We start from the raw sequence: 27,748 nt of genomic DNA, 5'->3' as shown, positions 1-27,748 counted from the left end.
TCTCTATAGATGTATGTCTGTAAGCATAAGCAATCATATTGCAGGATGATTCTGGGAGGTGATTCGGTTTTGCTGCTCTTATAATGCTAAATGAGATAACTGGAATAAAATAAATACAAACTCAGCAGCATGCAGACACCACACCATGTATGTTTTTGCACTTAGTACAGTTTGCAGTGATGTGGGCCTGTAAACAATGTTTATGATATAAACTTTTTCCATTAAGCACCTCTGGGACAGAGACAGGCTTAGGTCAAGGGTTGCCGTGAATAAAATGTTTTTCTAAGCAGGCATACCAAGATGGACAGCTCTCTCACAGCAGCATTTGTGAGCAGTCGTGATACTTTCCTCCTTCCTGTCCCCTCACTTTTATTTATACGCACCAGAGCCCTGGAGCTCCAGCCATTCTCCCTCAAGCCCCTCCTGCGCCGGGCCATGGCTTATGAGTCCCTAGAGCGCTACCGCAAGGCCTATGTGGATTACAAGACTGTTCTGCAGATCGACGTCAGCGTGCAGGCAGCACATGACAGTGTCAACAGGTATTAGACTTTACGTCACATTTCAAAGCCAAACTGTTAACTGACTGACTAAAGCACTCTAATTCTAATAATTCCATCATCTTTCTTTTTTCGGGTTGTACTTTTAGTTCCACTGAATAGACCCTTCTTCAACTTAGTTGGTCTAATGAATACTTTTTTCTTTACTTTTAAGATGATTTTTTTTCACATTTTTTATACTTATAGTAGAAGTTAATTTTTCAGCCCATCCCATCAATTACTACCTGTTCTCTTTCAGAATCACCCGCTTGCTGATTGAGCAGGACGGTGCGGACTGGAGAGAGAAACTCCCAGATATTCCTTTGGTTCCTCTTTCTGCTCAGCAGCACCGCAGAGAGGAGCCACCCAGCGCTGAGGTCCTCAGGGCTCGGACTGAGAAGGCTGCCAAGAATGCAGGTTTGTGATTAAAATAAAGCGACTTACCCTTGCTGGTTTTAGTCTGTCCACAGACACACTGGGGGATTACACGCTTCGGTGTGAAAGGGGGCTATAATTGGTCTCTCTGCTGTTATGTCACCACAATCAGAAAGCCACTTCCCTGACGTCAGATTGACTCATTCACATACTGACTGCAGAAAAACTCTGTTTGAATGAACTTTAAAATAATTTTGCTTCGAGTCATTGCCATTTTCTAAATATTCTGAAACCCACAGTGTTAGCCAAGTTAATATATACTCTTTATTGTTTATCATAAAAAAAGTGTAAAAATCACACAAAGATGACCAGGTAAACATAAAAGCACTTTTTAATGATACAGTGAACCCTTGCCCAATCACGGTTCACCGTACATGGCACCGCATATTGGCGGATTTTGGTCTCCAAATGTTTTTGTTTTTATTTTCATATTTTTACGACTGTAAAGGTCTTAAATTCTCTTCTGAACCTAGGTGCCACGTTAGACATGGCGCCTTACAATGTGCCACACTTTATGTACATGGTGATTTCCAACAATTGCAAATGTTGTGTGACTTGTCCAATAAAGTACGCTTAACCACAATGGCATGCCAGCAGATTTCTCACAGTGTCTGTAAGCCACCATATGATGGTGCTCACAAGGCAGTGAGGAACAACTACATTTCACATCTGTATGCAGAAGAAGCTTACATTGCCCCACACACTACCTGAGTTGGCAGGTCATTGCTGACGATGTTGCACACTCGGTGTCACAACGACACAAAAATAATCTTACCACAGCAAACAGAACAGCATAACTTGCAAATAGTAACACAAATAAAAGAATGACTCGAGAAATCATTGACACAAAACATGCACTTAAACGCTATTTACATGCTCCCAGCATGCGCTGCGGGACTAAGAGTCCCGCAGTTAAGGTCAGTGTTCATGACACCAAAATAGGGAAGAGACTGTGCAAAAATCCCAACGGCAGATTTCCACAGCAAAAAAATGCTGCTGAGGGAAAAAAAGAACAGAAGAGAAGAAAAAACTTTTGGGACAATATTGTATTGATTGACCAGACAAAAGTTGAAAATTTTGGAAGGTGTGCTTCGTTAAATTTGGCATAAATGTAGCATTTCAGAAGAACATAACACCAACAGTCAAATGTGGTATTGTGATGGTTTGGGACTGCTTTGCTTCTCCAGAGCTTGGACAACTTGCTGTGATCGATAATTCTGAAGCGCACATGGGGACAATAGCCAGACAGCGACCCAAAGAATAAATGGGCAGAAATGAGGATAAGCGGTATAGAATATGGATGGTTCACTGTAAATATGTGAATGTCTGTGGGGTTTAATAGGATGGGATGTAACAAAAGCTTCATTAGTTGATTTTACTTCTTAATCCAGCACATTCTTGGCATCATTGTTCAGTTTTTTTTTCTTTCTAGAAAGGAAAGCAGGAGTTCGTTTTGCAGAGTTGAAGCAAGATGGGAATGAGTTTGTGAAAAAGGGCCAATACCAGGATGCCCTGGGAAAGTATTCAGACTGCCTTAAGATAAACCCAGACGAATGCGCTATCTACACCAACAGGTTAGACACAATTTGCCTCATTTCATATATATTTTCTTCAAATTTCAATCAATGTCATGGACAAATATGTCAATTCTTTTGTGTAGCAAATCCTGATTAGTTCTGATTAAACGTTGTATTAAATGTTGAAGACAGTTTTTTTGCTTGTGTTCTTCATTGCTCCTCCCATGTTTTCCGCATTCACTGTTAGAATAACGGTGAAAACTGCGATTCAGCAAGCTGCAGTAACTCCCTATTTGTCGATTGCGCTTGTTTTTGTTCGTGACACTGCTGTAGATCATCTTCGACTTTGGAGCCACACCTGAGCAAACATATACTCACACTTCTGCTAAAATGTGCTTAGACAAGCGTGTTATAGGCCATTGTTGTTAAAACATAAATGGCCCCTTCCTTTTTTCTTTTGTTCAAGGTTCCATTAACAGAATGATATCAAATGAATGATTCAGATGAGATGCCAGTGAAAGACAAGTGTCACAAGTTATTTATGTGTGCGTGCGTGTGTGTATTCCTACTGACAGAGCACTGTGCTACTTGAAGCTTGAGAGGTTTACTGAGGCCAAGGAAGACTGTGACGCAGCACTTAAACTGGAGCCAAGCAATAAGAAGGCCTTCTACAGACGGGCGATGGCCAATAAAGGGCTTAAGGTGAGGGCAAAAGTCATGCAGGCTTTTGCTACTGCTCTTCCAACAGATGTTTTGCTGTCAATTACCCTCATGTAATGATTTCCTTTTGGAAATCATCTCCAGCCACATTTCGCATATTAGTAGTGAAATTTTCAATGTTAATTTTTTTTGTGTTGAATCTTGTTTTTTTTTTTTTTTTTGTGAGAATCCATATGGTTTGTTGTTCTGTGGCCCAGGACTACCTGAGATGCAGCACAGATCTCCAGGAGGTGCTGCGGCAGGATCCCACTGTCCAAGAGGCAGAGAAGGAGTTGGAGGAGGTAACAATTCTACTCAAGCAAAGTCTCGTCCACGAATCACAAGCTAAATCCAGGAAGATCATCCCCATTACAGAGGTAGACACACATTTAGAAGATATGTATCTATGTGCCTTGTGAAAGCATTCGGCCCCCTTGAACTTTTCAATCAACATTTTGCCACATTTCAGGCTTCAAACAAAGATATAAAATTACATTTTTTTTGTCAATCAACAACAAGTGGGACACAATTGTGAAATGGAACAAAATTAAACTAATAATTAAACAAATAAAAACCTGAAAAGTGGGCCGTGCAATATTATTCAGCACCCTTGGATTAATATTTTGTAGCACTACCTTTTGTTGCAATTACAGCTGCAAGTCGCTTGGGTATGTCTCTATCAGTTTTGCACATCGAGAGACTGAAATTCTTGCCCATTGTTCCATGCAAAACAGCTTGAGCTGAGTGAGATTGGATGGAGAGCGTTTGTGAACAGCAGTCTTCAGCTCTGCCCACAGATTCTCGATTGGATTCAGGTCTTGACTTTGACTTGGCCATTCTAACACCTGGATAGGTTTATTTGTGAACCATTTCACTGTAGAGTTGGCTTTATGTTTTGGGTCATTGTCCTGTTGGAAGGTAAATCCCAGTCTCAGGTCTTTTGCAGACTCCCAACAGGTTTTTTTTCCAGAATGGTCCTGTATTTGGCTCCTGTATTTGGCTCCATTCATCTTCCCATCAATTTTAACCATCTTCCCTGTCTCTGCTGAGGAAAAGCAGGCCCAAACCATGTGCCTGCCACCACCATGTTTGACAATGGGGATGGTGTGTTCAGGGTGATGAGCTGCGTTACTTTTACGCCAAATATATCGTTTGGCATTGTGGCCAAAAAGTTCGATTTTGGTTTCATATGACCAGAGCACCTTCGTCCACATGTTTAGTGTGTCTCCCAGGTGGCTTGTGGCAAACTTTAAACAAGACTTTTTATGGATATCTTTGAGAAAATACTTTATTGTTGCCACTCTTCCATTAAGGCCATATTTGTGCAGTGTACGACTGATTGTTGTTCTATGGACAGACTCTCCTACCTCACCTGTAGATGTCTACAGTTCATCCAGAGTGATCATGGGCCTCTTGGCTGCATCTCTGATCAGTCTTCTTGTTCAGAATGAAAGTTTAGAGGGACCCTTTGCAGTGGTCTGATACTCATTCCAATTCAATATGGTTGCTTGCACAGTACTCCTTGAGATGTTTAAAACTTATGAAATTTTTTTGTATCCAAATCCAGCTTTAAACTTGTCCACAACAGTATCTCGGACCTGCCTGGTGTGTTCCTTGGTCTTCATGATACTCTCTGCACTTTAAACAGAACCCTGAGACTATCACAGAGCAGATGCATTTTCCAGGGACTTAATTACACACTGGTGGATTTTATTTATCATCATCAGTCAACATTGAATCATTCAGAGATCCTCACTATTTTTTTGGAGTGCGTTTGCTACACTCAAAGTAAAGGGGCTGAATAATATTGCACGCCCCACTTTGCAGTTTTTTATTTGTTAAAGAAGTATGAGGAAAGTATGTAGGAACATTTAATTAATAATTCATCACTTCCTGTTTCCCTGGGGTATAAATATGACATGACACTGAGGCCATTTCTCTTATCCACTCTTAAACATGGGAAAGACAAAGGAACACAGCATACAAGTGAGGCAGATGTGCGTCGACCTTCACAGGTCAGGCAGAGGCTACAAGAAGATTGCCACTCAACTGCAGCTGCCCATATCCACTGTGAGAGGAATAATTAAGAAATTCAAAACAACTGGAACAGTGGTAAAAAAGCTTGGACGAGGACCCATGTTTATTTTGCCACCACGCACAGTAAGGAGGATGATAAGAGAAATCAAAAGATCTCCAAAGCTCACTGTTACAGAATTACAACAAATAGTAGCATCCTGGGGTCACAAAGTCTCCAAATCAACCATCAGGCGCTGTCTACAAGCCAACAAGCTCTTTGGGAGGCATGCACGGAGAAAACTTTTCCAAACTCATCATAAACGCAAAGATCTGGAGTTCACCAAGCGGTATTGGGGCTTCAACTGGGACCGTGTGCTTTGGTCAGATGAGACCAAGATAGAGCTTTTTGGCAAGAAACACTAAGTGGGTCTGGCGTGCCACGAAAGATGCGCATGCTGAAAAGCACCTCATATCCACTGAAGTATGGGGGTGGGTCAGTGATGCTGTGGGACTGTTTCGTTCCAAAGGCCCTGGTAACCTTGTTATGGTGCATGGCATCATGAATGCTTTGAAATACCAGGACATTTTAAATCAAAATCCGTTGCCCTCTGACCGAAAGCTGAAGATGGGTCGTCACTGGGTCTTTCAGCAAGACAATGACCCTAAACATATGGCCAAATCTACACAGAAATGCTTCACCAGACAAAATCAAGCTCCTCCCATGGCCATCTCAGTCCCCAGTGCTCAACCCCATTGAAAACATGTGGGGTGAGCTTAATAGGAGAGGACCCAGGTCTCTGGATGATTTAGAGAGATTCTGCAAAGAGGAATGGCTGAAGATCCCTCTTTCTGTCTTTTCCCATCTTGTGAAACATTATAGGAGAAGATTAGGTGCTGTTTTGTTGGCAAAAGGGGGTTGTACAAAGTATTAACACCAGGGATGCTAATAATTGTGACACAGTATTTGATGTCAAATAACTATTTCTTTATATGGGATTTTTTTCCCCACTGAGTAAATGCCTTTGGATTGAAGGTTGGATTTTTCTCTTTGAGTAAATGCCTTTGGATTGAAGGTTGGATTTTTCTCTTTTTTTCCATTAAGGTCCCATATTATTGAGAAAAAAAAAATATTAGAAAAAACACATTTTAACCAGGGGTGCCAGGGGGCACTGTATCTCATGACACATTACGGTGCCAGGGCATGAATTATTCGACTGAGCTGCCATTGTTCCAGTTGTTAACATTTTTTTACCAACTGATGTCGGACTTTGATGAGCTGAATGGAATGAGAAGGAAGTTGCGAGGCTCTTGACCAGGGGTGATCAATGCATCGACTGGTCGATTGCGAGGTAGTTTCGGTCGATCGCGACGGTGTGCCAAGAAAAAGAAAAAAAGACATCCGCCGTATTCCTGTCACTGCAGCTGACAAACACTCCACCAGCATGATGCTGCCACCACCATGCTTCAACTGTTGGACTGTACTGGAGAGGTGACAAGCAGTGCCTGTTTTTTCTACACATATCACTTAGAATTCAGGTCAAAAGGGTCTATCGTGGTCTCACTTGACCAGAGAATCTTATTTCTCACCACTTGGGGTCGTTCAGGTGTTTTTTTTTTTTTTTGTTTTTTTTTTTTTTTTTTATTAAGGCAACTCCATGCAGGCTTCCATTGGGCCACTGTGCCATAGAGCTCCGACTGGTGGAGGGCAGCAGCGATAGTTGACTTTCTAGAATTTACTCCCATCTCCCGACTGCATCTCTGGACCTCAGTCACAGTGAGCTTTGGGTTCTTCTGTACCTCTTTCACCAAGGCTCTTCTCCACGATTGCTCAATTTGGCGAGATGGACAGCTCTGGGAAGGGTTCTGGTCACCTCAAACATTTTCCATTACAGGATAAAAGAAGCCACTCTGCGCTTAAGAAACCTTAAATGCGGCAGATTTTTTTTTTTTGTAACCTTGAGCCGATATGTCTCGCTTGTTTCTTTGACGTCATATGATCCGCATTTTCTCAGACAATCACTGTGAGCTGTAAAGTCTTAAATAGACGGGTATGTGGCTTTCCTAATCAAGGCCAGTCAGTATAATCAAACAGCTGGAGTCCAATGAAGGTGAAGATCCATCTTAAGAATGATAAGAAATGGACAGCGCTCAAGTTAAATATATTAGGGTCAGAGCAATGACTCTGAATACTTATGGATGTGTGATATTTTCATTTTTCATTTTTAATACATCTGCAAAAGTTTCACTAATTCATCTTTCCCTTCCTGTCAATATGGGGTGCTGTGTTTATTAATGATGGAAAAAATGAACAGCTCTTACAGGGGGGTCTCCAGGCATTCCCAGGCTAGCCAAGAAAGACCTAATTCCTCCTACATGTTCTGGGTCATCCCTGGGATCTCGTCCTGGTGGGACATGCCCTGAACACATCAGCAGGGAGGCGTGCAGGAGGCATCTGAATCAGATGCCCCAACCACCTAATCTAGCTCCTCTCAATGTGGAGGAGCAGCGGCTGATCCCTTAGATCTTCCCAGTTGACTGAGCTTCTCACCCTATATCTAAGGGAGAGCCCACACACCCTCTGGAGGAATCCGGCATCTTGTATTTTGGTCACGACCAACAGCTTGTGATCATAGCTTAGCGGAGGAACATAGTTCGACCAGTAAATTGAGAGCTCCACCTTTTGGCTTAGCTCCTTTTCCACCACAGCGGACCGTTACAAAGACCCTGCACGGATTCGCCTGTCAATCTCTTATTCTATTCCTCCCTCTCTTGTGAACAAGTCCCCAAGATACGTGAACGCCTCCAGTTGGGGAAGGATCTCGTCCTCTTTTACGACTGAGTAGAGGTCAGATTTGGAGGTCCTGATACTCATTCCATCTGCTTCACACTCAGCTGTTAACCGCTCCAGTGAGAGTTGGAGATCATGGCTTGATGAAACCAATAGATCAGTGATTTCCAACCTTTATAGAGCCAAGGCACATATTTTACAATTGAAAAATCCCACGGCACACCAACAAAAGTAAATGTCACCAAAAATGGATAGATTAATTACTGTATGGACTTCCTGCCATCTAATAGAAGAGGATTTTTTTTGTTCTGTCTGTCATTGTGCCTCACTGGCATAAATAGATGAATAACGATACATTATTTCTTGGAAATAAATGTTTTTTTTAGAAATTACATAAAATTAGATAACTTCCCACAGCACTCCTGAAGTGCGTGCACAGCACACTAATGTACCCCGGCACACTGTTTGGGAATCACTGCAATTGATCAACATCATCGATAAAAAACAGAAATGCAAAACTGAAGTCACCAAACCGGAACCCCTCCATGCCCATACTCTAAACTCCCAAAGCATCCCCCACAGGGCTCTCCAAGAAACACAGTCAAACACACCTTCTCCAACTCCACAAAACATCTGAGGTTTTCTATGTATTCTTCCCACCGTCCCGAGTCGAGGTCAGCAGCGCCCCATCCTCACTATAAACAGTGTTGACAGTGCTATTTTTCCCCCTCCTGAGATGCCAGATGGTGGACCAGAATTTCCTCAAAGCCATCTTGAAGTATTTCTCGATGGGTTCAGCGATCTCCTCCTATTGCCGATTTTTTGCTTCAACGACCACCAAAGCTGCATTCTGGTTGGCTTATCAATACCCTTCAACTGCCTCAGGAGTCCCACTGGCCAAAAAGGCCCAATAGGACTCCTCCTTCGTGACTGCATCCTTCACTGTTGATGTACACCAATGGGTTCGGGGATTGCTGTGACGATAGGCACCAACCAGCCCCCCACACACAGACACAGACACACATTATATGTGTGTGTGTGTGTGTGTGAGTACAGTGAAGAAAATAAGTATTTGAACACCCTGCTATATTGCAAGTTCTCCCATTTGAAAACATGGAGGGGTCTGAAATTATCATCGTAGGTGCATGTCCACTGTGAGAGAGATAATCCAAGAAGAAAACTGCAGAAATCACGATCTATGATTTTTTTCACGATTTGTGTGATACAGCTGCAAATAAGTATTTCAACACCTGAGAAAAACAATGTTAATATTTGGTACAGTAGCCTTTGTTTGCAATTGCAGGGGTCAAACGTTTCCTGTAGTTGTTCACCAGGTTTGCACACTGCAGGAGGGATTTTGGCCCACTCCTCCCCACAGATCTCTAGATCAGACAGGTTTCTGGGCTGTCGCTGAGAAACTTGGAGTTTCAGCTCCCTCCAAAGATTTTTTATTTGGTTTAGGTCTGGAGACTGGCTAGGCCATGCCAGAACCTTGATATGCTTCTTACGGAGCCATTCCTTAGTTTTCCTGGCTGTCTGCTTTACAGTGAAGAAAATAAGTATTTGAACACCCTGCTATATTGCAAGTTCTCCCACTTAGAAATTATGGAGGGATCTGAAATTTTCATCGTAGGTGCATGTCCACTGTAAGAGAAATAATCTAAAAAGAAAACTCCATGAATCACAATGTATGTTTTTTTAACGATGTATTAGTGTGATACAGCTGGAGATAAGTATTTGAACACCTGAGAAAACCAATGTCAATATATGGTACAGTCGCCTTTGTTGGCAATTACAGAGGTCAAACGTTTCCTGTAGTTGTTTAGCAGGTTTGCACACACTGCAGGAGGGATTTTGGCCCACTCCTCCCCACAGATCTTCTCTAGATCAGAGAGGTTTCTGGGCTGTCGCTGAGAAACTTGGAGTTTCAGCTCCCTCCATAGATTTTTTATTTGGTTTAGGTCTGGAGACTGGCTAGGCCATGCCAGAACCTTGATATGCTTCTTACGGAGCCATTCCTTAGTTTTCCTGGCTGTGTGCTTCGGGTGATTGTCATCTGAAAGACCTAGCCATGACCCATCTTCAATGCTTTGACTGACGGAAAAAGGTTGTTCCCCAAAATCACAATACATGGCCGCAGTCATCCTCTCCTTAATACAGTGTGGTGATATCTTGCATGGGGCTCCAGTCCGATTGAGATTGACCAGAGTGATCCAACATGTCACAAGGCAGAAAAATAGTAGGTTCGCAGATCAAAAATTTAATGACTTAATTGCCAGAGGGAAAAAACTGTTCAAATGCCTGCTACTTTTGACTTGCATTGATCTGTACCGCTTTCCCGGCAGAAGGCAGTGGAAGAGCTGGTGGCCAGGATGTCGAGGATCTGAAAGGATCGTGCCTGCTCTGGACCTAGTTTGCGTTGCATGCAAGTCCTCAATAGAGGGTCGCGTGGTCCCGACAATCTGTTCAGCAGTTTTGATTGTCCGTTGCATCACAGTACTAATTGGATAACCGCTGTTTAGAACTGTCTTAGCAGCTCTTGTGATGGGCCGTGTTTCCTCAGAAGCCACAAGAAGTAAATCCTTTGGTGGGATTTTTTGTGGATGGAGTTGATGTTCGTTCCCCACTTCAGGTCCTCTGAGACTGTAATTCCCACGAACTTGAAGGTCACAACGGTTGACACAAGACAGTTGGACAGCATCAGGGGCAGCTGTGGTGAAGGATGAAGTCCACAATCATCTCCACAGTCTTTAGAGTGTTCAACGCCAGCTTGTGTTGACCACACCAAAGCTCCAGTCTCGCCACTTACTGTCCATACGCAGACTTGTTGCCGTCTTTGATCAGGTCAATGACCGTGGTGTCATCCGCGAACTTCAGAAGTTTGACAGTCTGATGCCACGAGGTGCAGTCGTTACTGCAGAGCAAGAAGAGCAGAGGGGAGCGGACACGACCTTGGGGTGCCCCGGTGCTGATAGTGCACGTGGATGAAGTGGTGTCCCCTTCCTCATTTGCTGTATCCTGCCCGTCAGCAAGTTGTAGATCCACTGGGAGATAGCAGGCGAGACGGTGAGCTGGAGAAGTTTGGAGGAGAGGAGTTCATGGCTGATTGTGTTAATTGCAGAGCTAAAGTCCACGAACAACATCCTCGCATAGGTACCCTCGCTCTCAAGATGTTCAACGATGAAGTGCAGATCCATGTTGAAGGCATCATCCGCAGATCTGTTAACTCGATAGGCAAACTGCAGTGGGTCCAGTTGGGGACCTGTGACGCTCTTTTGGTGGTCCAGCACAAGGCGTTCAAGGACTTCACGACCACAGATGTCAAGGCAACAGGCCTATAGTCATTAAGACCTGAGACTGCTGCTTTTTGGGGGACCGGTATAATGGAGGAGCTTTTGAAGCAGGTTGGTAGCTCACACAGTTGTAGAGCCCTGTTGAAGATCTTTGTGAAGACAGGAACAAGTTGGTCTGCGCAGACTTTGGGGCAGCATGGGGACACAAGGTCTGGGCCCGGCGCTCTATTGATCTTTTGTTGTTTGAAGATCTGTGTAACGTCGCTTTCATGGATGTTAAACGGTGTAGTGGAAGGTGGTGCGGCTTGGTGGGTGCGCAGTCTGGAAGGGTCTATTTCAAATCCGCAGTAAAACCTATTTAGGTGATCGGCTAGCTCGCTCTTGTTTTCTTCCGGGAGAGAACATCACTTGTAGTTAGTGAGCGATTGTAATCTGTGCCAAACTGATTTGGAGTCATTAGGGATGAGATATTTTTTTCAGTAATTGTATAGTCCCTCTTTGGAATGTTAATTTCTTTAGTCATCTGATTTCTTGTACGATTGTAGAGATCCCACTGCGATATGCAATCTCTTTAGCCTGGCGAAGTTGTCTCAGTCTGGCTTATTATATTTTTCAATGTGCAAACATTTTTTGTTGGTACACACACCTCACAGAAACTGACATACACGGTAACAGTATCCGTGAATTCATCTAGGCTGTGTGCCGAATTTTCAAACACAAACCAATCTGTGCAGTAAAAGCAGTTTTGAAGTTCTAATTTTGCCTTGTTGGTCCACCTTTTAACTGATTTTACTAAAGCCTTCGCACATTTAAATGCTTGCCTGTATGTACGTATTAAATACAGCAAGCAGTGATCAGAGGAGCCAGTGGGTGTGCGGGGGGTTGCACGATATGCGTTTTTGATGAATGTGTAACAGTGATCTAGAGTCTTATTTGCCCTCGTTTGACATTTCGCATGGTGCTTTTATTTAGGGAGTTTGTGGTTAAGTTTAGCTGCGTTAAAATCTCTGAGGATAATGGTGTCTCCAGCATGCCCTTGAATCCAATGAGGATAAGTGTTACGGAAAATGGATGGATGAAAAGTTTTCATTTTCAATTCAATTTTAATACATTTTAACAAAATAAACGTTCTTTTTTCCAGTGGCCACTAAAAATCAAACCTCATACGTCCCCTGGGATTGGCCACCCTTAAATGTGTCAGATAATGTGACGATCATGAGTACAAGTGAATTGAAAATGGATGGAAGAAAGAACTTTAAAAGTCACATATTTTGGCTATATTTAGATCTCCATAGAATGACTCTTTGACAAGGACTTGGTATCTGTCCATCCATTTTCTTTGCCGCTTATCCTCACGGACTCCCGGGAGTGTTGGAGCTTATCTCAGCTGTCAACGAAAAGGAGGCGGTGTGCAACCTAAATTGGTTGCCAGCCAATCCCAGGGCACATCGAGACAAACAGCCGCACTCACAATCACACCTAGGGGCAATTTAGTGTGTCCAATTGATGTTGCATGTTTTTGGGATGTGGGAGGAAACCGGAGTACCCGGCGGAAACCCACGCAGGCACGGGAAGAACATACAAACTCAACACAGGGAGGGCGGGGATTGAACCTGGGCCCTCAGAACGGTGAGGCCAATGCTTTCCAGCTGCTCCACTGTGCCGCCCTGAACGTAGTAAAATAATCCCGTCGATTTTGTCATGCGAGTGTCCAGAAAAGGCCCTCTGACATCTACCTCTGTTTGGCCCAGTTTTGTATCAGCTTTGTCCATGTTTGGCTCAGAATGCCACCCTCTTCTCTCTGATTGGTTGCCTCTGTTTAGAAGACCCACTTGTGACACCATGTGTTTATTAATGTTGACAGCGCTTAATTGGGGAGCGGTAAGGTAGGTGGAGATCATCGCTAGAGAAATATGAATGTCCTGATTTCAGGCCTCTTGGCAGAAAAAACATCTGCACCTCAGGAATGTGGATGATTTTAATTCATATTTCATGTTTATTGAGGCACCATAGAGACGGTGTTACATCTCAAACACTAGGAAAAGTTGGTTTGTAAAAATTCTGGAGCGTAAATAACACATGCTGCAGCTCCATGACACAGACTGACATCAAATCAGATATTGAATAAACTATGTAAAATGTGTCTTTGCTTCTTTGACCTCCATAGGTGGATAGTGATCAGGAAACGTCAACTGCTGCGAACTATGACAGCTGCTTCAGAGAAGAGCTGAGCAGCAAATCCCAACCAAACAATGCATACGAGTTTGGCCAAGCTTTAAACAACGCCTGCAGCAGTGGAGACATGGCAGCTTGTGCCGACATGTTAGCTTCAACGGCTCCGGAGATGCTTCCGCAGTTTTTGAGCACTCAGCTCAACGGGCAGACAATTAGCTTCATTGCGAAAGTGCTGGACTCGCACCTCCTGGAGAAGGACCCAAACCTAGTTTACAGACATCTCAGTCATCTTCATACTGCTGACAGGTTCTCGGTAAGAGGAGCTTTACAGACTGTTTCAAAAGACAGTAGATCATACTGCAAAAGTAGGTCACATTTTTGTTAATACTTTATTTAAAACAACTGAAGATGCAATCAGTAATGTCTAACCTGCTGGCAATGAAAGTTGAGTAAATCTGTGAAAATGTCCAAATTGGGCCCAATTAGCCATTTCTACAACAAAAAAAAAGTTTCAGGTGTGAATGCGGAAAAAAGTGTAATTCTGTTTTTGCTCTCACATACTTTCTTAACGGTTTACTGGAAGTTCAGTGTAAAGATGGCCTTGGCCTGAGCTAGAACTGCACAACAGATGGTGGCCCAGACTGTTTGGGGGTTTAACAGTACAGGTTCCACTCTGACCTCAACATGTTTTTTGGAGTTGCTGTAACATGAATGATTTCAGAAATTGGCACAGGTTTCTTAAGAACGGCTCACAGTGAGTTTATTGAATACAGAGCAGTAGTTCAGTTCACATTTCACTGGTACCACAATTCTGCACAATAGTAAAGCACTAGTACACACTAGTAGAATGACTGTTTGACAAGTAACGTTTTGTTCATCTACTGCATGACATTTTAGTACACTGGTCAGGCATCTTTGTCATGCTAGTAGCAGAAGTAGATGTTACTCGTGAGGCAAAACTGCACTTACTGACATCTACATGATACTAGTAGTACTAGTAAATACTAGATATCTAGTAGTATCGTTTTGTAGCATCCATTTGTCAGCTAGTGCTACTAGTATGACAAAGTTGTCTTACTTGTGAGTCCATGTACTAGTACTCTTTGTTCTCACTAGTAAGACAATTCAGAACACTACTGGAATGACTAGTGCAGAGTAGTAGAATGCCCAACTAAATGTCTTACTAAAAAATAATTATTGCCGTCCACAATGTGACATTCTGAACACGCTAGGAGAACATCTTTGACATACTAGTGGGACAACATATTACTAGTGCGGAAAAGCTCCTAGCAAGCATTTTGGTTTCTCCAGGGGCCTATGAGTGGGCCTAATAGTGTTACTAGTGCATCACAGTAGTTTATAGTAGAGACATTTATCTGAATACGGGTAGGCCAAAATTGCCAATAGTAGTGGGGAATAAAACATTCCTCCTATCTAGTAAGAAATACTTCTACTAGTGTATGGAATTGTCTTAAAAGTGAGGACAAAAGTCTTCAGGTATATGGACAGCTGGATATAAAGAAACTCAAATGCAGTAATGTCTTTATTGTCTTGCCATACTGTGAATCTGGTCACTTAACTGCTTAGGTACGTACATATGTACGTGTCTCCATTTCCTCAGGTGGTACTCATGCTGTTGGAGAAGGATGAGCGTCACCATGTGAGCCAATTGTTTGAGCACCTGTCATCTGCTGACAGCACAGAGTTCACCAAGACTGACGTTCAGAACCTGGCCAACAACTACATCTAAGCCGCCTGCGATCGGCATCATCCCCTGCTCACCTCGAACCGCACGAGCAACTCTTGTTCTTCTTCTTCTTGGATCTATGCAAAACTCAAAAGATGCAGGCTGTTGTACAATGTGTCCCTGACTGTAAATGTTCTGTGCTGTAAATGATCTGACATTAGATAGTATTTTTAAAGTGATTGTACAAGGAATATATATTTTCTTTGGAAACAATTTTGCTATGGAGAATTACTTTTGTATTACTCTTCACTATTTATGTACAAAAGGCACAGTACTATGGACCTTGTGTGTACTGGTCAATTGGACCCAAGATGAGCCAAATTTTCTTAGTACCACATCGTAGCCCAATACTTTAATATCAGAATGTTGATGAATGAGCTGCTGATATTCAGTGCATGGGGACTTTCATTTCAGGGAATTTTGAGCTATTTAAGACTTTCCTTGCTTTTGGGAGAATAAATTTCTACTCTGCAGCCCCGTGGCTCAGCTGAAAAACGTTGGCCTAACAGTTCTGTGGTCCCGGGTTCAATCCCGGACCCCGCCGCTGTGGAGTTTGCATGTTCTCCCCGTGTCTTTGTGGGTTTTCTCCAGGCACTCCAGTTTCCTCCCACATCCCAAAAAGATGCAACATTAATAGGACACTCTTAATTGCCCGTAGGTGTGATTGTGGCTGTCTCTCTGCCCTGTGATTGGCTGGCAACCAGTTCAGGGTTTACCCCGCCTCGTGTGATGACAGCTGCTATCGGGTCCAGCACTCCCCACGACCCTTGTGAGGATAAGCGACCAAGATGGATGGATGGATACAGTAGTTTTGAAGACATCTACAAGATCTCTTAGCAATGTTTAGCCCAGCAATGTAAGAATACCAGTGGAGCTACTGAAAATACAACTTGAAATTTCAAACCATGATCTGATGGTCTTTTTTTTTTTAAAGTAGCCTTTGATAGTGAAGTGGTTTATATAGTCTGCTTTTCACAATTAGCCTGTGTTGGACTGGCGAGCAGTCAACGTAGTTTGCAGTGATGGATATGTAGTTCTTTGTTGGTTGTGATGGCTCAAGTTCCTACTGTGTACCTGAATGGAATAATTGCCACAGAAAGGAACGGACATCATTTTTTTTAACACTGAAAAGGATTAAAAAAAAAAAAACTTGTCAGAATAAATACGTGCTAAAAAACATCTAAAAATCTATTTCCAAGTTTTTCCACACATTAGTTACATTTGAGCAGCTTGGAAGATGGATGTTTAAAAATGTATTACCAACAGCTTTACTACAAATGTCCACAAAAGCAAACGTACCTACCCCTATTCTCTGCACTCTACTTTCACATTTGATTTGGTTTTAAATGATTAACAAAAATTAGTAGTAGGCAATGCCTGGTTCAAGTAAAAATCTTGACACTGCGCTTGTCAAATGACATTTATTGGAAAAATTATTCTGACCAGTTGTGCATTTATTGGACATAAATACCCATCTATCCATTTTCTGAGCCGCTTATCCTCACGAGGGTCGCGGAAGTGCTGGAGCCAATCACACCTGTCTGGAGGCAGGTTACACAGACAGGGTTTTCAGCCAATCCCAGGGCACATGAAGACAGACAACAGTCACACTCACAATCACACAGGGGCAATTTAGACTGTCCAATTAATGTTGCATATTTTTGGGATGTGGGAGGAAACTGGAGTGCCTGGAGAAAAAAAACCCAGCAACGCTCACCCGACGGTGAAAGGAAAACTTAACACGGAAGACAACTTTTTTCCATTATGTGAAACTTGAACGCACGTGAATGCTATTACAGGAAAGCGGCTGTTGGGTGTCCTCAGATAAAACAGTTTATGAAATTGCAATATTTCTGGATAGTACAATGCTGTAAAAACAAAAACGCACCAGAGAGTCTACTGGTGACCAGTCAAATATGTTAAACAAATGCCTGAGTGCTGTCTTTGGTAGAGATTTGCCACATATTCATGGAACACAAACTGCTTTTCAAGAGAAACCTGAAAAATTCTTTCAAACACCACCACCTCACACAGAGACTACAAAACAAATATTATCCGAACTGGCAGAGTGGTTTCATCGTAAAACCTCCACAGAGCAAAATAAATGATCTATCTCCACCCACCAACGATGACATGCAAGGCTAGTTATCGTCAAAGTTATTGTTTTTTTAATGAACTACACTTTCGATAAGACCGATGATGGACAAAATTGAGCATCAACTGTATGCCGGACTTGTTTATGATATTTCATGTATCAATTTGTATACGTGAGTTCTCGTGCTGGGTTTGACTGCTATGTTGTGGTCGTGGTTTCTTTTAATGCCTTTGCAGTGCATTTCTGAGAGTCCCAGTCAACTTGGCACACCAAACTGACATTTTCCTCTGTGATGAGGCTGAGAGTGGATAGCTCTGCAATGTGAGCGAGGGAGGAGGTACGTGACCGGGGAAACAGGGATGTGTTTCATGAAGTGGGGCAGGTCTCCAGCCGGTCGTTCTCCACCTCGGGGAAGGGGCCGATGGTGGCGAAGCATGAATGGTAGTTGCCTCTGGTGCTGCTGTGGCTACGTTTTCATGCTCTCCATATATGAGAGGCTAAACTCCGAGAAGTGGCTGGGGTGGGAGTCTGAAACAGTGGGCAGGGTGCCACTCAGAGAAGGACAGTCAAACTCCAACCAGTTGGTGGAATACTGCTCCAAAAGCTGAGCACTGATGTCCTCCCTCATATTGTTGAGCTTTGTGCCTTTGCCTTTGCACTTTTTGCCTCCTGAGATGCTCGATGACAGGCACTTGGTGGATGTTCCTTGGCCTTCCAAGGTCCCACAGTTGTTCGAGGGGCAGGTCCAACCACAGCGGCGCATGTGGCTGCAGTCATCCATGTTGCCGCTGTGGTTCCATAGTTTGGCAGGTTTGGATTCAACGTCCACCTGGACTTTCATACTGTTTCCATCTCTAAGGGGTGAAATAAGGCCAGACAAGAAGCTCAAGGAGGATCGGTGATGATCATTAAACATGTTCCATCCCCTCCCCAAACAGGTATTTTTATTGGTTGTAGAGTCCTTGGGTCCTATGAAAGGTGCTACTGTACATAAATATAAGATATTTTTAAAAATGGTCTTGCATATTTTCTTAAGACCCAAACACCAGGCATTGCGGACTTCGAACTGTTATTTCTAAAATGTACTAAAAGTGGGCTGCACATCGAATGACACGGACAAAAGACTGAAGTCTACCTTTGCAACAACACTACAGTCGTAGACTCTTCCCTGCACACAACCTGTCTTTGTATTACAACAAAAAAGCTGTGACAATGTTTTGAGTTTTGAGACCCCGCACAAAACGTACTGTATAGAACTATATTTCTTAACCACAAAAACATGCCCTGCCTGTTTGTCTTTATTAATAAATCAAAAATTTCAACAACTTTGTTTTTTTCTGTCAAGATGGAGTCCTGTGTGTACATTATTGTGGGGAAAAAACAAAATGATTTTAGCAAATGGATGCAACGTGACAAAACTGAAAAATGTAATGGGGTTTGAATACTTTTTTACCCGCTATACCACCAATAAGCATTTTGGGCTCAAATGAAACGACTGTTACTGGAAGCACATGCATCCTGGTAAAAAAGGAAAGTAAAATAAATGAATGAACTCGGATAAGTAAATTAAAAAAAACAGCACCCAGACACAAGTTTCACCTACTGACACAAAATGGGGTGACTGTGTATCAAACACAGGAGGAGACATTAGTTTTTCACTACATAATATCTGTGCAGAGTGCCTCATCAAACCTAGATGTTCTGGGTTTGAGTTCATCTTTATTTGCAGCTTTGTTTGGTTTGTACTACAAAGTCACAAGCGGGAATGTCCAAAAGTCATATGCTACCATTACATAGGACAGATAAAGTCCGTGAAAAAGTATTCCCCCGGTCCTGATTTTTTTTTCTTTTTTTTTTTTTGCATATCCATCACAAACAAAGGTTTTATATCATCAAAACAATTCTAATATCACTCAGAGACAACCCAAGGAAATACAAAATCTGGTTTCAAATGACAATGAAATTTATTTATGCACAAAAAAAATCCACTGCAATTGGCTGGCAACCAGTCAAGGCTGTACCCTGCCGATGACAGCTGGGATTGGCTCCAGTACTCCCATAACCCTCACTAAGAAAAGTGGGTTGGAAATGGAAGAATGGATGGACAAAAAAAATCAAAACCCTTCTGAACCTCTGTGAAAATGTGATTTCCCCACTTTGTTAAATCACAAAGTCACTGTGACCGACCACAAATTTGAGATAGATGAGTCTGGAAAAGGTTACAAAGCCATTTCGAATGTTTTGGGGCTGTCAGAGCCATTGTCCATAAATGAGAAAATTGTGAACAGTGGCAAATCAAGTAAACAACCAACTAAAATTGATCCAAGAGGATGATGACGACTCATCCAGAACCAGAATCAGATTTTATGGCTAAGTATGTAACAACACACAAGGAATTTGTCTCTGGCAGCTGGTGCCGCCCTGGTACGACATTCATGTTTAGAAGAAGGACAAACTAACTAACAAGAACAAAGTAGAAAAGGCATTCAGTTATTGGGAACTATTCCTTGTAAGAGTCACAGATGCATTTAACAATTAGAGGAATTAAGAGTGTGTCAACCCCTCACATTGTGTTAAGTTTAAACAGAGTGTCCTTACCTGTTGACGGTTCACCGTTATAGACCAGTTGAATGACCGTTGTGCAAAGGGAGCAGTTAAAAGTGACGAATCGTGCGATAGTCTACAGAACATCGTACTAATACTAATACTGATTGGACCAGCAGGATACGAGGGTGTGTCCCAACAACTGCGCAGAGCAGAAAATAGTAGGTTCACTGATCAAGAATTTCATGACTTAATTGCAATAGGCGAAAAACTGTTTAAATGCCTGCTAGTTTTGATTTTCATTGATCTGTAAGGCCTACCTGACGGAAGGAGCTGGAAGAGCTAGTGGCCAGGATGTGCAGGGTCTGAAAGGATCTGGCCCGTTCTGGTCCTAGTTTGAATGCCGTGAAAATCTTCATGGGTGGGTAGGGTGGTGCCGACAATCCCTTCAGCGGTTTTGATTGTCCATTGCAGTCGGAGTTTGTCCCATTTTTTGGCAGCCCCAAACCAGACTGTGATGGAGGTACACAGTACTGATTCGATGACCGCTGTGTAGAACTGTCACAGCAGCTCTTGTGACAGGCCGTGTTTCCTCATAAGCCATAGGATGTCACAAAAGAACTTCAAACAACATCCAAAGACCTGCAGGCATCGGTGGCCTCAGGTAAGGTTCATGAGTTTACCATAAGAACAACTCTGGGCAAAAATTTCAACCACGGGACAGTTCCCAGGTGAAAAACCGTGCTGTCATTAAAGAATACAAAGGCTCGTCTCACATTTTCCTAAAAATATCTTCATGATCTTCAAGACTTTTGGAGAAGCATTCTGTGTACTCACGAGTCAAAAACTGAACTTTTTTGAAGGGGTGTGGCCTGTTACATCTGGTGTAAAAATGTCTCCGCATTTGGTAAAAAATACTGAATGGTGGTGGCAGTGTGATGGTCTGGGGCTACTTTTCTACCTCAGGACCAATTGCTGTGATTGATGGAACTTCTGCAAAGAAGAGTGGGACAAAATTACTCCAGAACAACATGAAAGACTCAATTACCGCAAATGCTTGATTTCAGTTATTGCTGCCAAGGGACGCACAACTCGTTATTAGGTTCAGGGGGCAATTACTTTTTCCACAGAGAGTCAAAGAGGTTTGGATTTTTTTTTTTGTGCCTTAATAAATTGAATTGCCATTTGAAAAATCCATTTTGTATATCCTTGGGTTGTCTCTGAGTGATATTAAAATTGGACTGATAATTTGAAATCTGTGTGTGTGATAGATATGCAAATAACAATATTAATAATAATAAACAGAAATCAGGTGGAGGCAAATACTTTTACACGGCACGGTAAGTGGTGGGCACGGATGTAGTAGATGAGTGCAGTCAAAAATGAATGTGCACCAGATCCTGAGTGAATGTTTTGTGCACCAAAAATTGGCCGACAGAGCATTTGATAGTCAATCAAACAAAATTTTAGATCATGGTTGGACTGTAACTGATGTACAACAATTCTATGCTTGTGGATTAGCCAGTTTTGCATGAGTGCAATTCTTTTGCAGCCTTGACGTGGTGGGGGCAGAACACTTCAGTATATCGAAGCGAAAGTGTAAAGAGTTGTACAATACAGTACAGTTGAATATACAAATTAATTTTTGGACGATGTGTCCCAGCACCATATCACACCTGCACACAGTAATTGACCAGTGTCATTCTGCAGCTTGGTGATGCGACCATGTGGGCATACTGTCATTCTGGTTCACAAGTACTTTACAGTCATTTTTTTATTATTTTTTAAAAAAACAGAATCAGGGTCCAAAGCACATACTAGCGGGACCTTATAAGTTACCATTGTATCAGCAGTGTGTGTGTGAGATGTGGGCTGGCTCACTTGCATGAGACTAATGGGCTAATTTCATTAAGACATAAAAATAGAATGGATAAAGTATTGTAATACTGCCTTGGGTATTCTGACAAAAGAATGAAACACCATTAAGAGACCTAGGAATAATTTCAAAGTGTGCTACAAATAATTAGTGGTTGGGCATGACTTTCACAAAGGACCACAAAGAGTTAAACATTTCAAACAAAGAAATGTCTGATGAGACATTCTACAAAACAAAAAATGAAAAAACATGCTTCTTACCTGTCAAGGGGAATGTAATCATTAAGAATGGATCCAACCATCACTCTAGTGCTTGCATTGTCGCTGATTGTTCCGCGGCTGACAGCCCTAGATTCACCCCTGAGACTACAATGGTCATTTTCACACCAGCTTGGACTTCTAACCTATCATTTGTGTAAGAGAGTTGTTTTGAAAAAGCATTAAGATCTACATCGAATGTCTACAGCATGTGTCGCCACCTCTGTACCTGTTTAGGTAGTGGACCATGGCGCAGCCAGAAAGGCTCCCAGTGATGCTGGCTCCAACAAGGGCTGTGGTGGATGCTGCCTCACTCAGGTTGTCCCCGATGGCCCCAAGTCTGTCTGTTTGGCTACCACTGGTGCTCAAACTGCCTGTCAAACCAGCATCATTCCCTTCATTGACAAGAGGATTGTTTCTAGTGTTTACCACAGAAATTAAAGCTACAAATGATACAAATTTGTGTTTAATGGGGCATTAATAACAACACTCAAACTGATAAGGGGCCAAATATTCAAATATTCATGAATTTGTACCTGGATCATGGTAACGAAAATAGTACAAGTTTTGTCTCCCATGTCATCAAAATCCTTTTTTTCCCTACAGCTTTTATGCATAACATAGGTCAAAAGTCTGTGACGTGTTTTAAATTTGACGTCCATGCAGTTTGTCAATTAAATGCAAAAGGCAATCAACAACACATGGTTTACAAAATGGAAGGACTTAAAATCTGTCATTGTGTCATAGTTTTGTCAATTAACATTCAAGTACCAAACCACTTAGTTGTTGGTACCAATCCACTCATCTCAGCTGACAATATTTCCACCTATTAAGCAAACTGTCACGACCCATCGAGACGGAGGTAGGACCCAAATGCAGGACTACACGGGAGACGCAGAGGTAATTCGGGAAAAACGTTTATTATTCCAAGGTCGAGGATCAGGCAGGCAGTCAGGTACAGCAGTGGTATTCGGGACGTCGGGCGGATCATGACAGTACCTCCTCCTCCCCCACCCCCATCCCAACCCCCCAACCCCCCCCCCCCCCCCCCCCCCCGGCCCCCAAGGCACGGCTCCCAGACGGGGAGTAGCAGTCGCGACGTCAGCGTAGCTCGGCTGGTTCGCTAATCCTTGCCGGACCTGGGCCGTGAGAGCCGCCAATTCCGCGCTCTGCCTCTCTATCTGCGCCCGCATTTCGCGACAGAACGCCTCGTGGTTTGGCGGCTCAGCTTGGCCACCAGCTGCGGGTCTGCCGGTCTCACCGTTGCCGGCGAGGAGTGGGAGGACGGTGTCTTCGTTGCCGCGCAGCGAGAGACACCAGGGAGGGCCCGCCCGGGGCGTCTCCTCTGGCCGCCACGCGGAGGTCCCGGGTAGATGGCCAAGCGGGTTCCCTCGTAGAGATTGGTGTACTTGGATCTACAGGGCGAAGTCGCTTGTGTGCTGGAAACGCGGGGAGGCGGAGTAAACTGACTGGGATGAAAAGCCGGGCAAAGAGATTCAAAATCAAAGTCGTCGGAGTTGTACTCAGGCAGCCGGTCATACAAATCGCGGTCCTCCTCATATTCCGAAAAGTCAGAGTCCAGAAGAATATGAGGAGCCGGACGGGTCGTGTTCGGGACGTATTCATACCTCGCTGGCGGAGCGTAAGACATGGGAGCGGAGGACGTCAGGGAGCCTACCCGGATTGGACAGGCTTGGTCCTCCGGCAGACGGTCTACCTTGCGTCGGTCCCGGCGACGCCGGGTCTTTCCTGCTGGGTCCTGCATTGGCCAGTTCGTTCTGTCACGTCCCAAGACGCAAGGTAGTTCAAGAAGAGACACGTTTATTATATGCAGAGGTAGGGGATCGAGCAGGCAGTCCGGTGCAGCAGGAGTCGGTACACGGGAGAACAATCAACGCAGGCAGAAGTATCAAAGGAGTCAGGCTTACAAGGTTGGTCGGAGAACGGACGAAGGTCGGTACACACAGTTTCAATCAGGGATACCGGAGCACACGAATGGGACATGAAGATCATACGAACTGGCGCCGGCCAGTTGTCATCGCGGTCATATAAATCCACAGCATAATCAGGCTGCATGAGGCACGGGTGTGCACCTTCCAATCAGCGCACCTGCGCGGACACCCGCACAGCTGGTGCTGAAGCGGCAGGATCATGACATCAGATGCCTGAGCCATCAAGCTCCTCTCAATGCACAGGAGGAGTGGCTCCCCTCTGAGCCCCTCAAAGATGACTGAGCTTCTCACCCTATCTCTTACGGAGACCCCGGACACCCTGCAGACAAAACTCTTTTCAGCCACTTGGATCAGGGATCTTGTTCTTTTGATGACAGACAGCTCATGACCATAGGTGGGGGTCGGAATATACTGTAGATCAACTAGTAAATTGAGAGCTTCTCATTTCATCTTGGCTACTTCTTCAGCACATAAGAGCAATAAAAAGTCAGCATCCCTGCAGACGCTGCACCGATCCACCTGTTGATTTCCCTTTCCATTCTTCCTTCATTCATGCACAACAGGACAAGATACTCCTGCACTTGGGGGAGGATCTCATTGCCGACACAGCATGGACACTCCACCCTTTTCCAATTGAAGACCATGGTAGCAGATTTGGAGGTGCTGATTTTTATCCCAACCTCTTCACACTCTGCTACAAAGTGCTCTAATGATTGTTGCTGATCACGGCTTCATGAAGCCAACAGTATGCGTTGGCTGTACCAAGTAATTCTGTCAGTGTAAGCAATGAACAGGATCTGATACAAAGGGCTCCCGAAGCACCCACACACACAACTCCCAGAAGGACTTGGTTAAACGCCTTCTCCAAATCCAAATAACACAGCTGGACTGGTTGGGCAAACTTCCAAGCACCCTCAACGACCCTGTCAAAAGTGTACAGCTGATCCACTGTTACAGGGCTACAATGAAAACCACTGTGCTCCTTCTGAATCTGAGACTCGACTTCTCGACAGACCCTCTTCTCCAACACTCCTGAATAGACCTTACCAGGGAGGCTGAGGAGTGAGATGTCCCTATAGTTGGAACACACCCTCCAGTCCCCCTTCTTAAAAGGGGTGACCACCACCCCAGTCTGCCAATCCAGAGGCAATGTCCCTGATGTCCATGAGATGTTGTAGAAAAGTGTGAACACAGACAGCCAGACAGCGTCCAAAGGAGCCGAACACGTACATCACGTGTGTCGATTGACTGACGGTCGGTTTGACCAATCCTGGCCTCTTCAGTCATGTGACTGCGCATGTGCAAATAAAGGTGCGTTTTAGCAAGCTTGCCTCCTATTCACTGTCTGTCTCTTGCTTCTTCCATGGCAGTTGTGGCAATAGCTCCCCACCCAATCCAGTGGATTGTGAAAGGCTGGCTGCTTGAAAAAATAGATCTTGGGGCAAAAAAGTGTGAGCACCCCTGATTCAAAGTTTTTAGGAACTCCAGGTGAATCTCATCCAGCCCAAGCTCCTTGCCATCGAGGACCTTTTTAACCACCTAGGTGACCTCAACCTCATTGATAGGTGAGCTGGCCACAGAGACACAGGAATGCTTACTAATGGGAAGGTTTGTTGGTGGAATTTTGGAGGTCTTCAAAGTATTTGCCATACCGACTCACAAAGTCCAAAATCTCGACGAACTCCTCCCAAGCTGGTGGCTCAGCAACTGTGCAAGCTTCATTGTGCTTGGCCAGCCTGTACCCATTAGCTGCCTCGAGAGGATCACAGGCCAAAAAGGCCTCCTACTTCAGCTTGATGGCATCCCTCACTGCTGGTGTTTACCAATGCGTTTGGTGGTTGGCGCGACAACATGCACACAAAGCTTTTGGTGGGCCGCCTCAGCAATGGGGTGTAGGTTCACCCAGACTCAATGTCTGACTCGGGATGAGGCAGAAGTTCTGCTGGAGGCAAGAGTTGAAACTCCTTCGGACAGATATTCCCTACAGACAATCACTATATGTTTGGATCTGCCAGGTCGGGACAGGCATCTGCCCACTCCATCTGAGCCAACTCACCACCAGGTAGTGATATGTGGACAGCTCTGACCCTCTCTTCATCTGAGTGTCTCAGACATGTGGTTGCAAGTCCAATGAGACAACCACAAATTCAATCATCAAACTGCGACCTAGGGTGGGCTGGTGCTAAGTACACGCGTGGACACCTTTATGCCTGAACATGGTGTTCGTTATGGAAAATCAGTGATGAGCATAGAGGTCCAATAACAGAACACTTCTCTTGTTCTGATCAGGGGGAAAGTTCCTCCCAATCATACCCTTCCAGGTCTCACTGTCATTGGCCAAGTGACCATTGAAGTCCCCCAGCAGAAAAATGGAGTAGAAAGGCTCTCCAGCTCCCGCACCATGGACTCAAAAAAGGGTGTGTAATCTGAACTGCTATTTAGTCTATAGGCACAAAAAAAATCAGGCCCCTTCCCCCCCACCTGAAGACAAAGGGAGGCTACCTTCTCATTCACCAGGGTCAACCTCAATGTACGGGCACCGAGCCGGGGAGCAATAAGCATACCCACCATCTGCTCAGCACCCTCTCACCTTCAACTCAAGAGTGGAAGAGAGTTCAACCCCTCTCAAGAGGATGGGTACCAGAGCCAAGCTGTGTGTGGAGGCCAGCCCAACTATATCTATTCTGAACTCCTAAATCTCCCACACCAGCTCAGGCTCCTTCCCTGCCAGAAAAGTGACTTTCCACATCCCTATTGCTAGCTTCTGTAATTAGGGATGTGACTCCAAGATCCCTGACTTTGGTCACTGCTCACACCCCGACTTCACTTAACCCTTGTGTGCAGTCTGTCCTGTGGTGAGCTCATGAGAAGGGAGACCCCCATTACCCTTTTGGGATGTGCCCAGCCAGGCCTGTGGGGTAAAAATACAGCCACCGGGCACTCGTCTTAAAGCCCCACACCTCTGAGCCTGGCTTCAGGGGGGTGATCTACTATCTACTATTCATGCTCTTCTGGGGGAAATTAAGAGACCATCAATTTCTCATAGAGAATGCAATATGAGAATATTGTGTGCATAAAGAGATCTGGGAACTGCAGGTAAAAAAAAAACAGGACTGAATCATGAGTGGAGGATATATATTTACAGTATCTACACTTAGTTATGTGGTCATTCTTGAACAGAATCCATTTTCACAACCCATAAAAGGCTGGGTAATGGGTACTTGGCAAATGGGTTGAAATCTCAGAGGTTCCTGGCTACTATGAAGGGACTGACGATTATATAGAACAAGTCTATGAAAATGACACAACACTGAAGGCTAGTTAAATTTAAAACTGAAAGGCTCTTCCCAGGTAAATTTCCCAACTTATGTCCAGAAATCCAGGAAAGAGGGTTGTGGTGGTGGGGAGACGGGAATAGTTTAAACAAGGGTTGTCCATCGTACGGGTCGTGAGATAATTTTGCAAAGTATAAAACGATGGCATGGACATAAAAAGGAGCTGTATTTTTCAATAAAAGAAACTGATATTGTGATTGCGTCCATTAGATTGTGCAGTAACAATTGTGTTAAGCAAACAAACCGTTTATACCGGGCACAGCAAGTCTGGATGAGCTGCTTTGTGTTCTGCCAGTGGTATTTATTATGGCTTCTACTTTTAACGTGTGCTTTGGCAGCCCCCATTTCCCCAATATGTCTCAGAAAACAGAAAAGTGGACACAGGGTGTTCACAGAAAATGGTTATCCTCCTATTTATTCACAGACGTGAATGGGAAAGCTGTATGTTTAGTGTGTTCACGGCATGTTGGAGTGCTGAAAAAA

General features: G+C 43.9%; 1 protein-coding gene and 1 pseudogene across 2 annotated transcripts in view; one reads left to right on the top strand and one right to left on the bottom strand.

The window, feature by feature from the left end:
- LOC133500317 (sperm-associated antigen 1-like) overlaps positions 1-16,535 on the top strand; it is a 31,083-nt gene extending 14,548 nt beyond the window's left edge. The window contains exons 12-18 of one of the 2 annotated variants that reach the window (XM_061818857.1): positions 387-539; positions 796-953; positions 2,404-2,545; positions 3,064-3,190; positions 3,406-3,564; positions 13,452-13,772; positions 15,081-16,535. In XM_061818857.1, coding sequence (XP_061674841.1) covers positions 387-539; positions 796-953; positions 2,404-2,545; positions 3,064-3,190; positions 3,406-3,564; positions 13,452-13,772; positions 15,081-15,209 — 1,189 coding nt within the window. In that variant the 3' untranslated portion in view covers positions 15,210-16,535. The remainder of the gene's footprint in view (positions 1-386; positions 540-795; positions 954-2,403; positions 2,546-3,063; positions 3,191-3,405; positions 3,565-13,451; positions 13,773-15,080) is intronic. The other variant, XM_061818858.1, reaches the window with a different exon arrangement.
- Positions 16,536-17,571: 1,036 nt separating this feature from the next.
- LOC133500354 (E3 ubiquitin-protein ligase RNF19A-like) overlaps positions 17,572-27,748 on the bottom strand; it is a 32,781-nt pseudogene continuing 22,604 nt past the window's right edge.

Source organism: Syngnathoides biaculeatus, chromosome 5 (assembly GCF_019802595.1).
Source record: "Syngnathoides biaculeatus isolate LvHL_M chromosome 5, ASM1980259v1, whole genome shotgun sequence".
Lineage (NCBI taxonomy): Eukaryota > Metazoa > Chordata > Actinopteri > Syngnathiformes > Syngnathidae > Syngnathoides > Syngnathoides biaculeatus.
The sequence above is the reverse complement of the archived record's forward strand: the minus strand, read 5'-3'. Positions and strand labels throughout refer to the sequence as shown.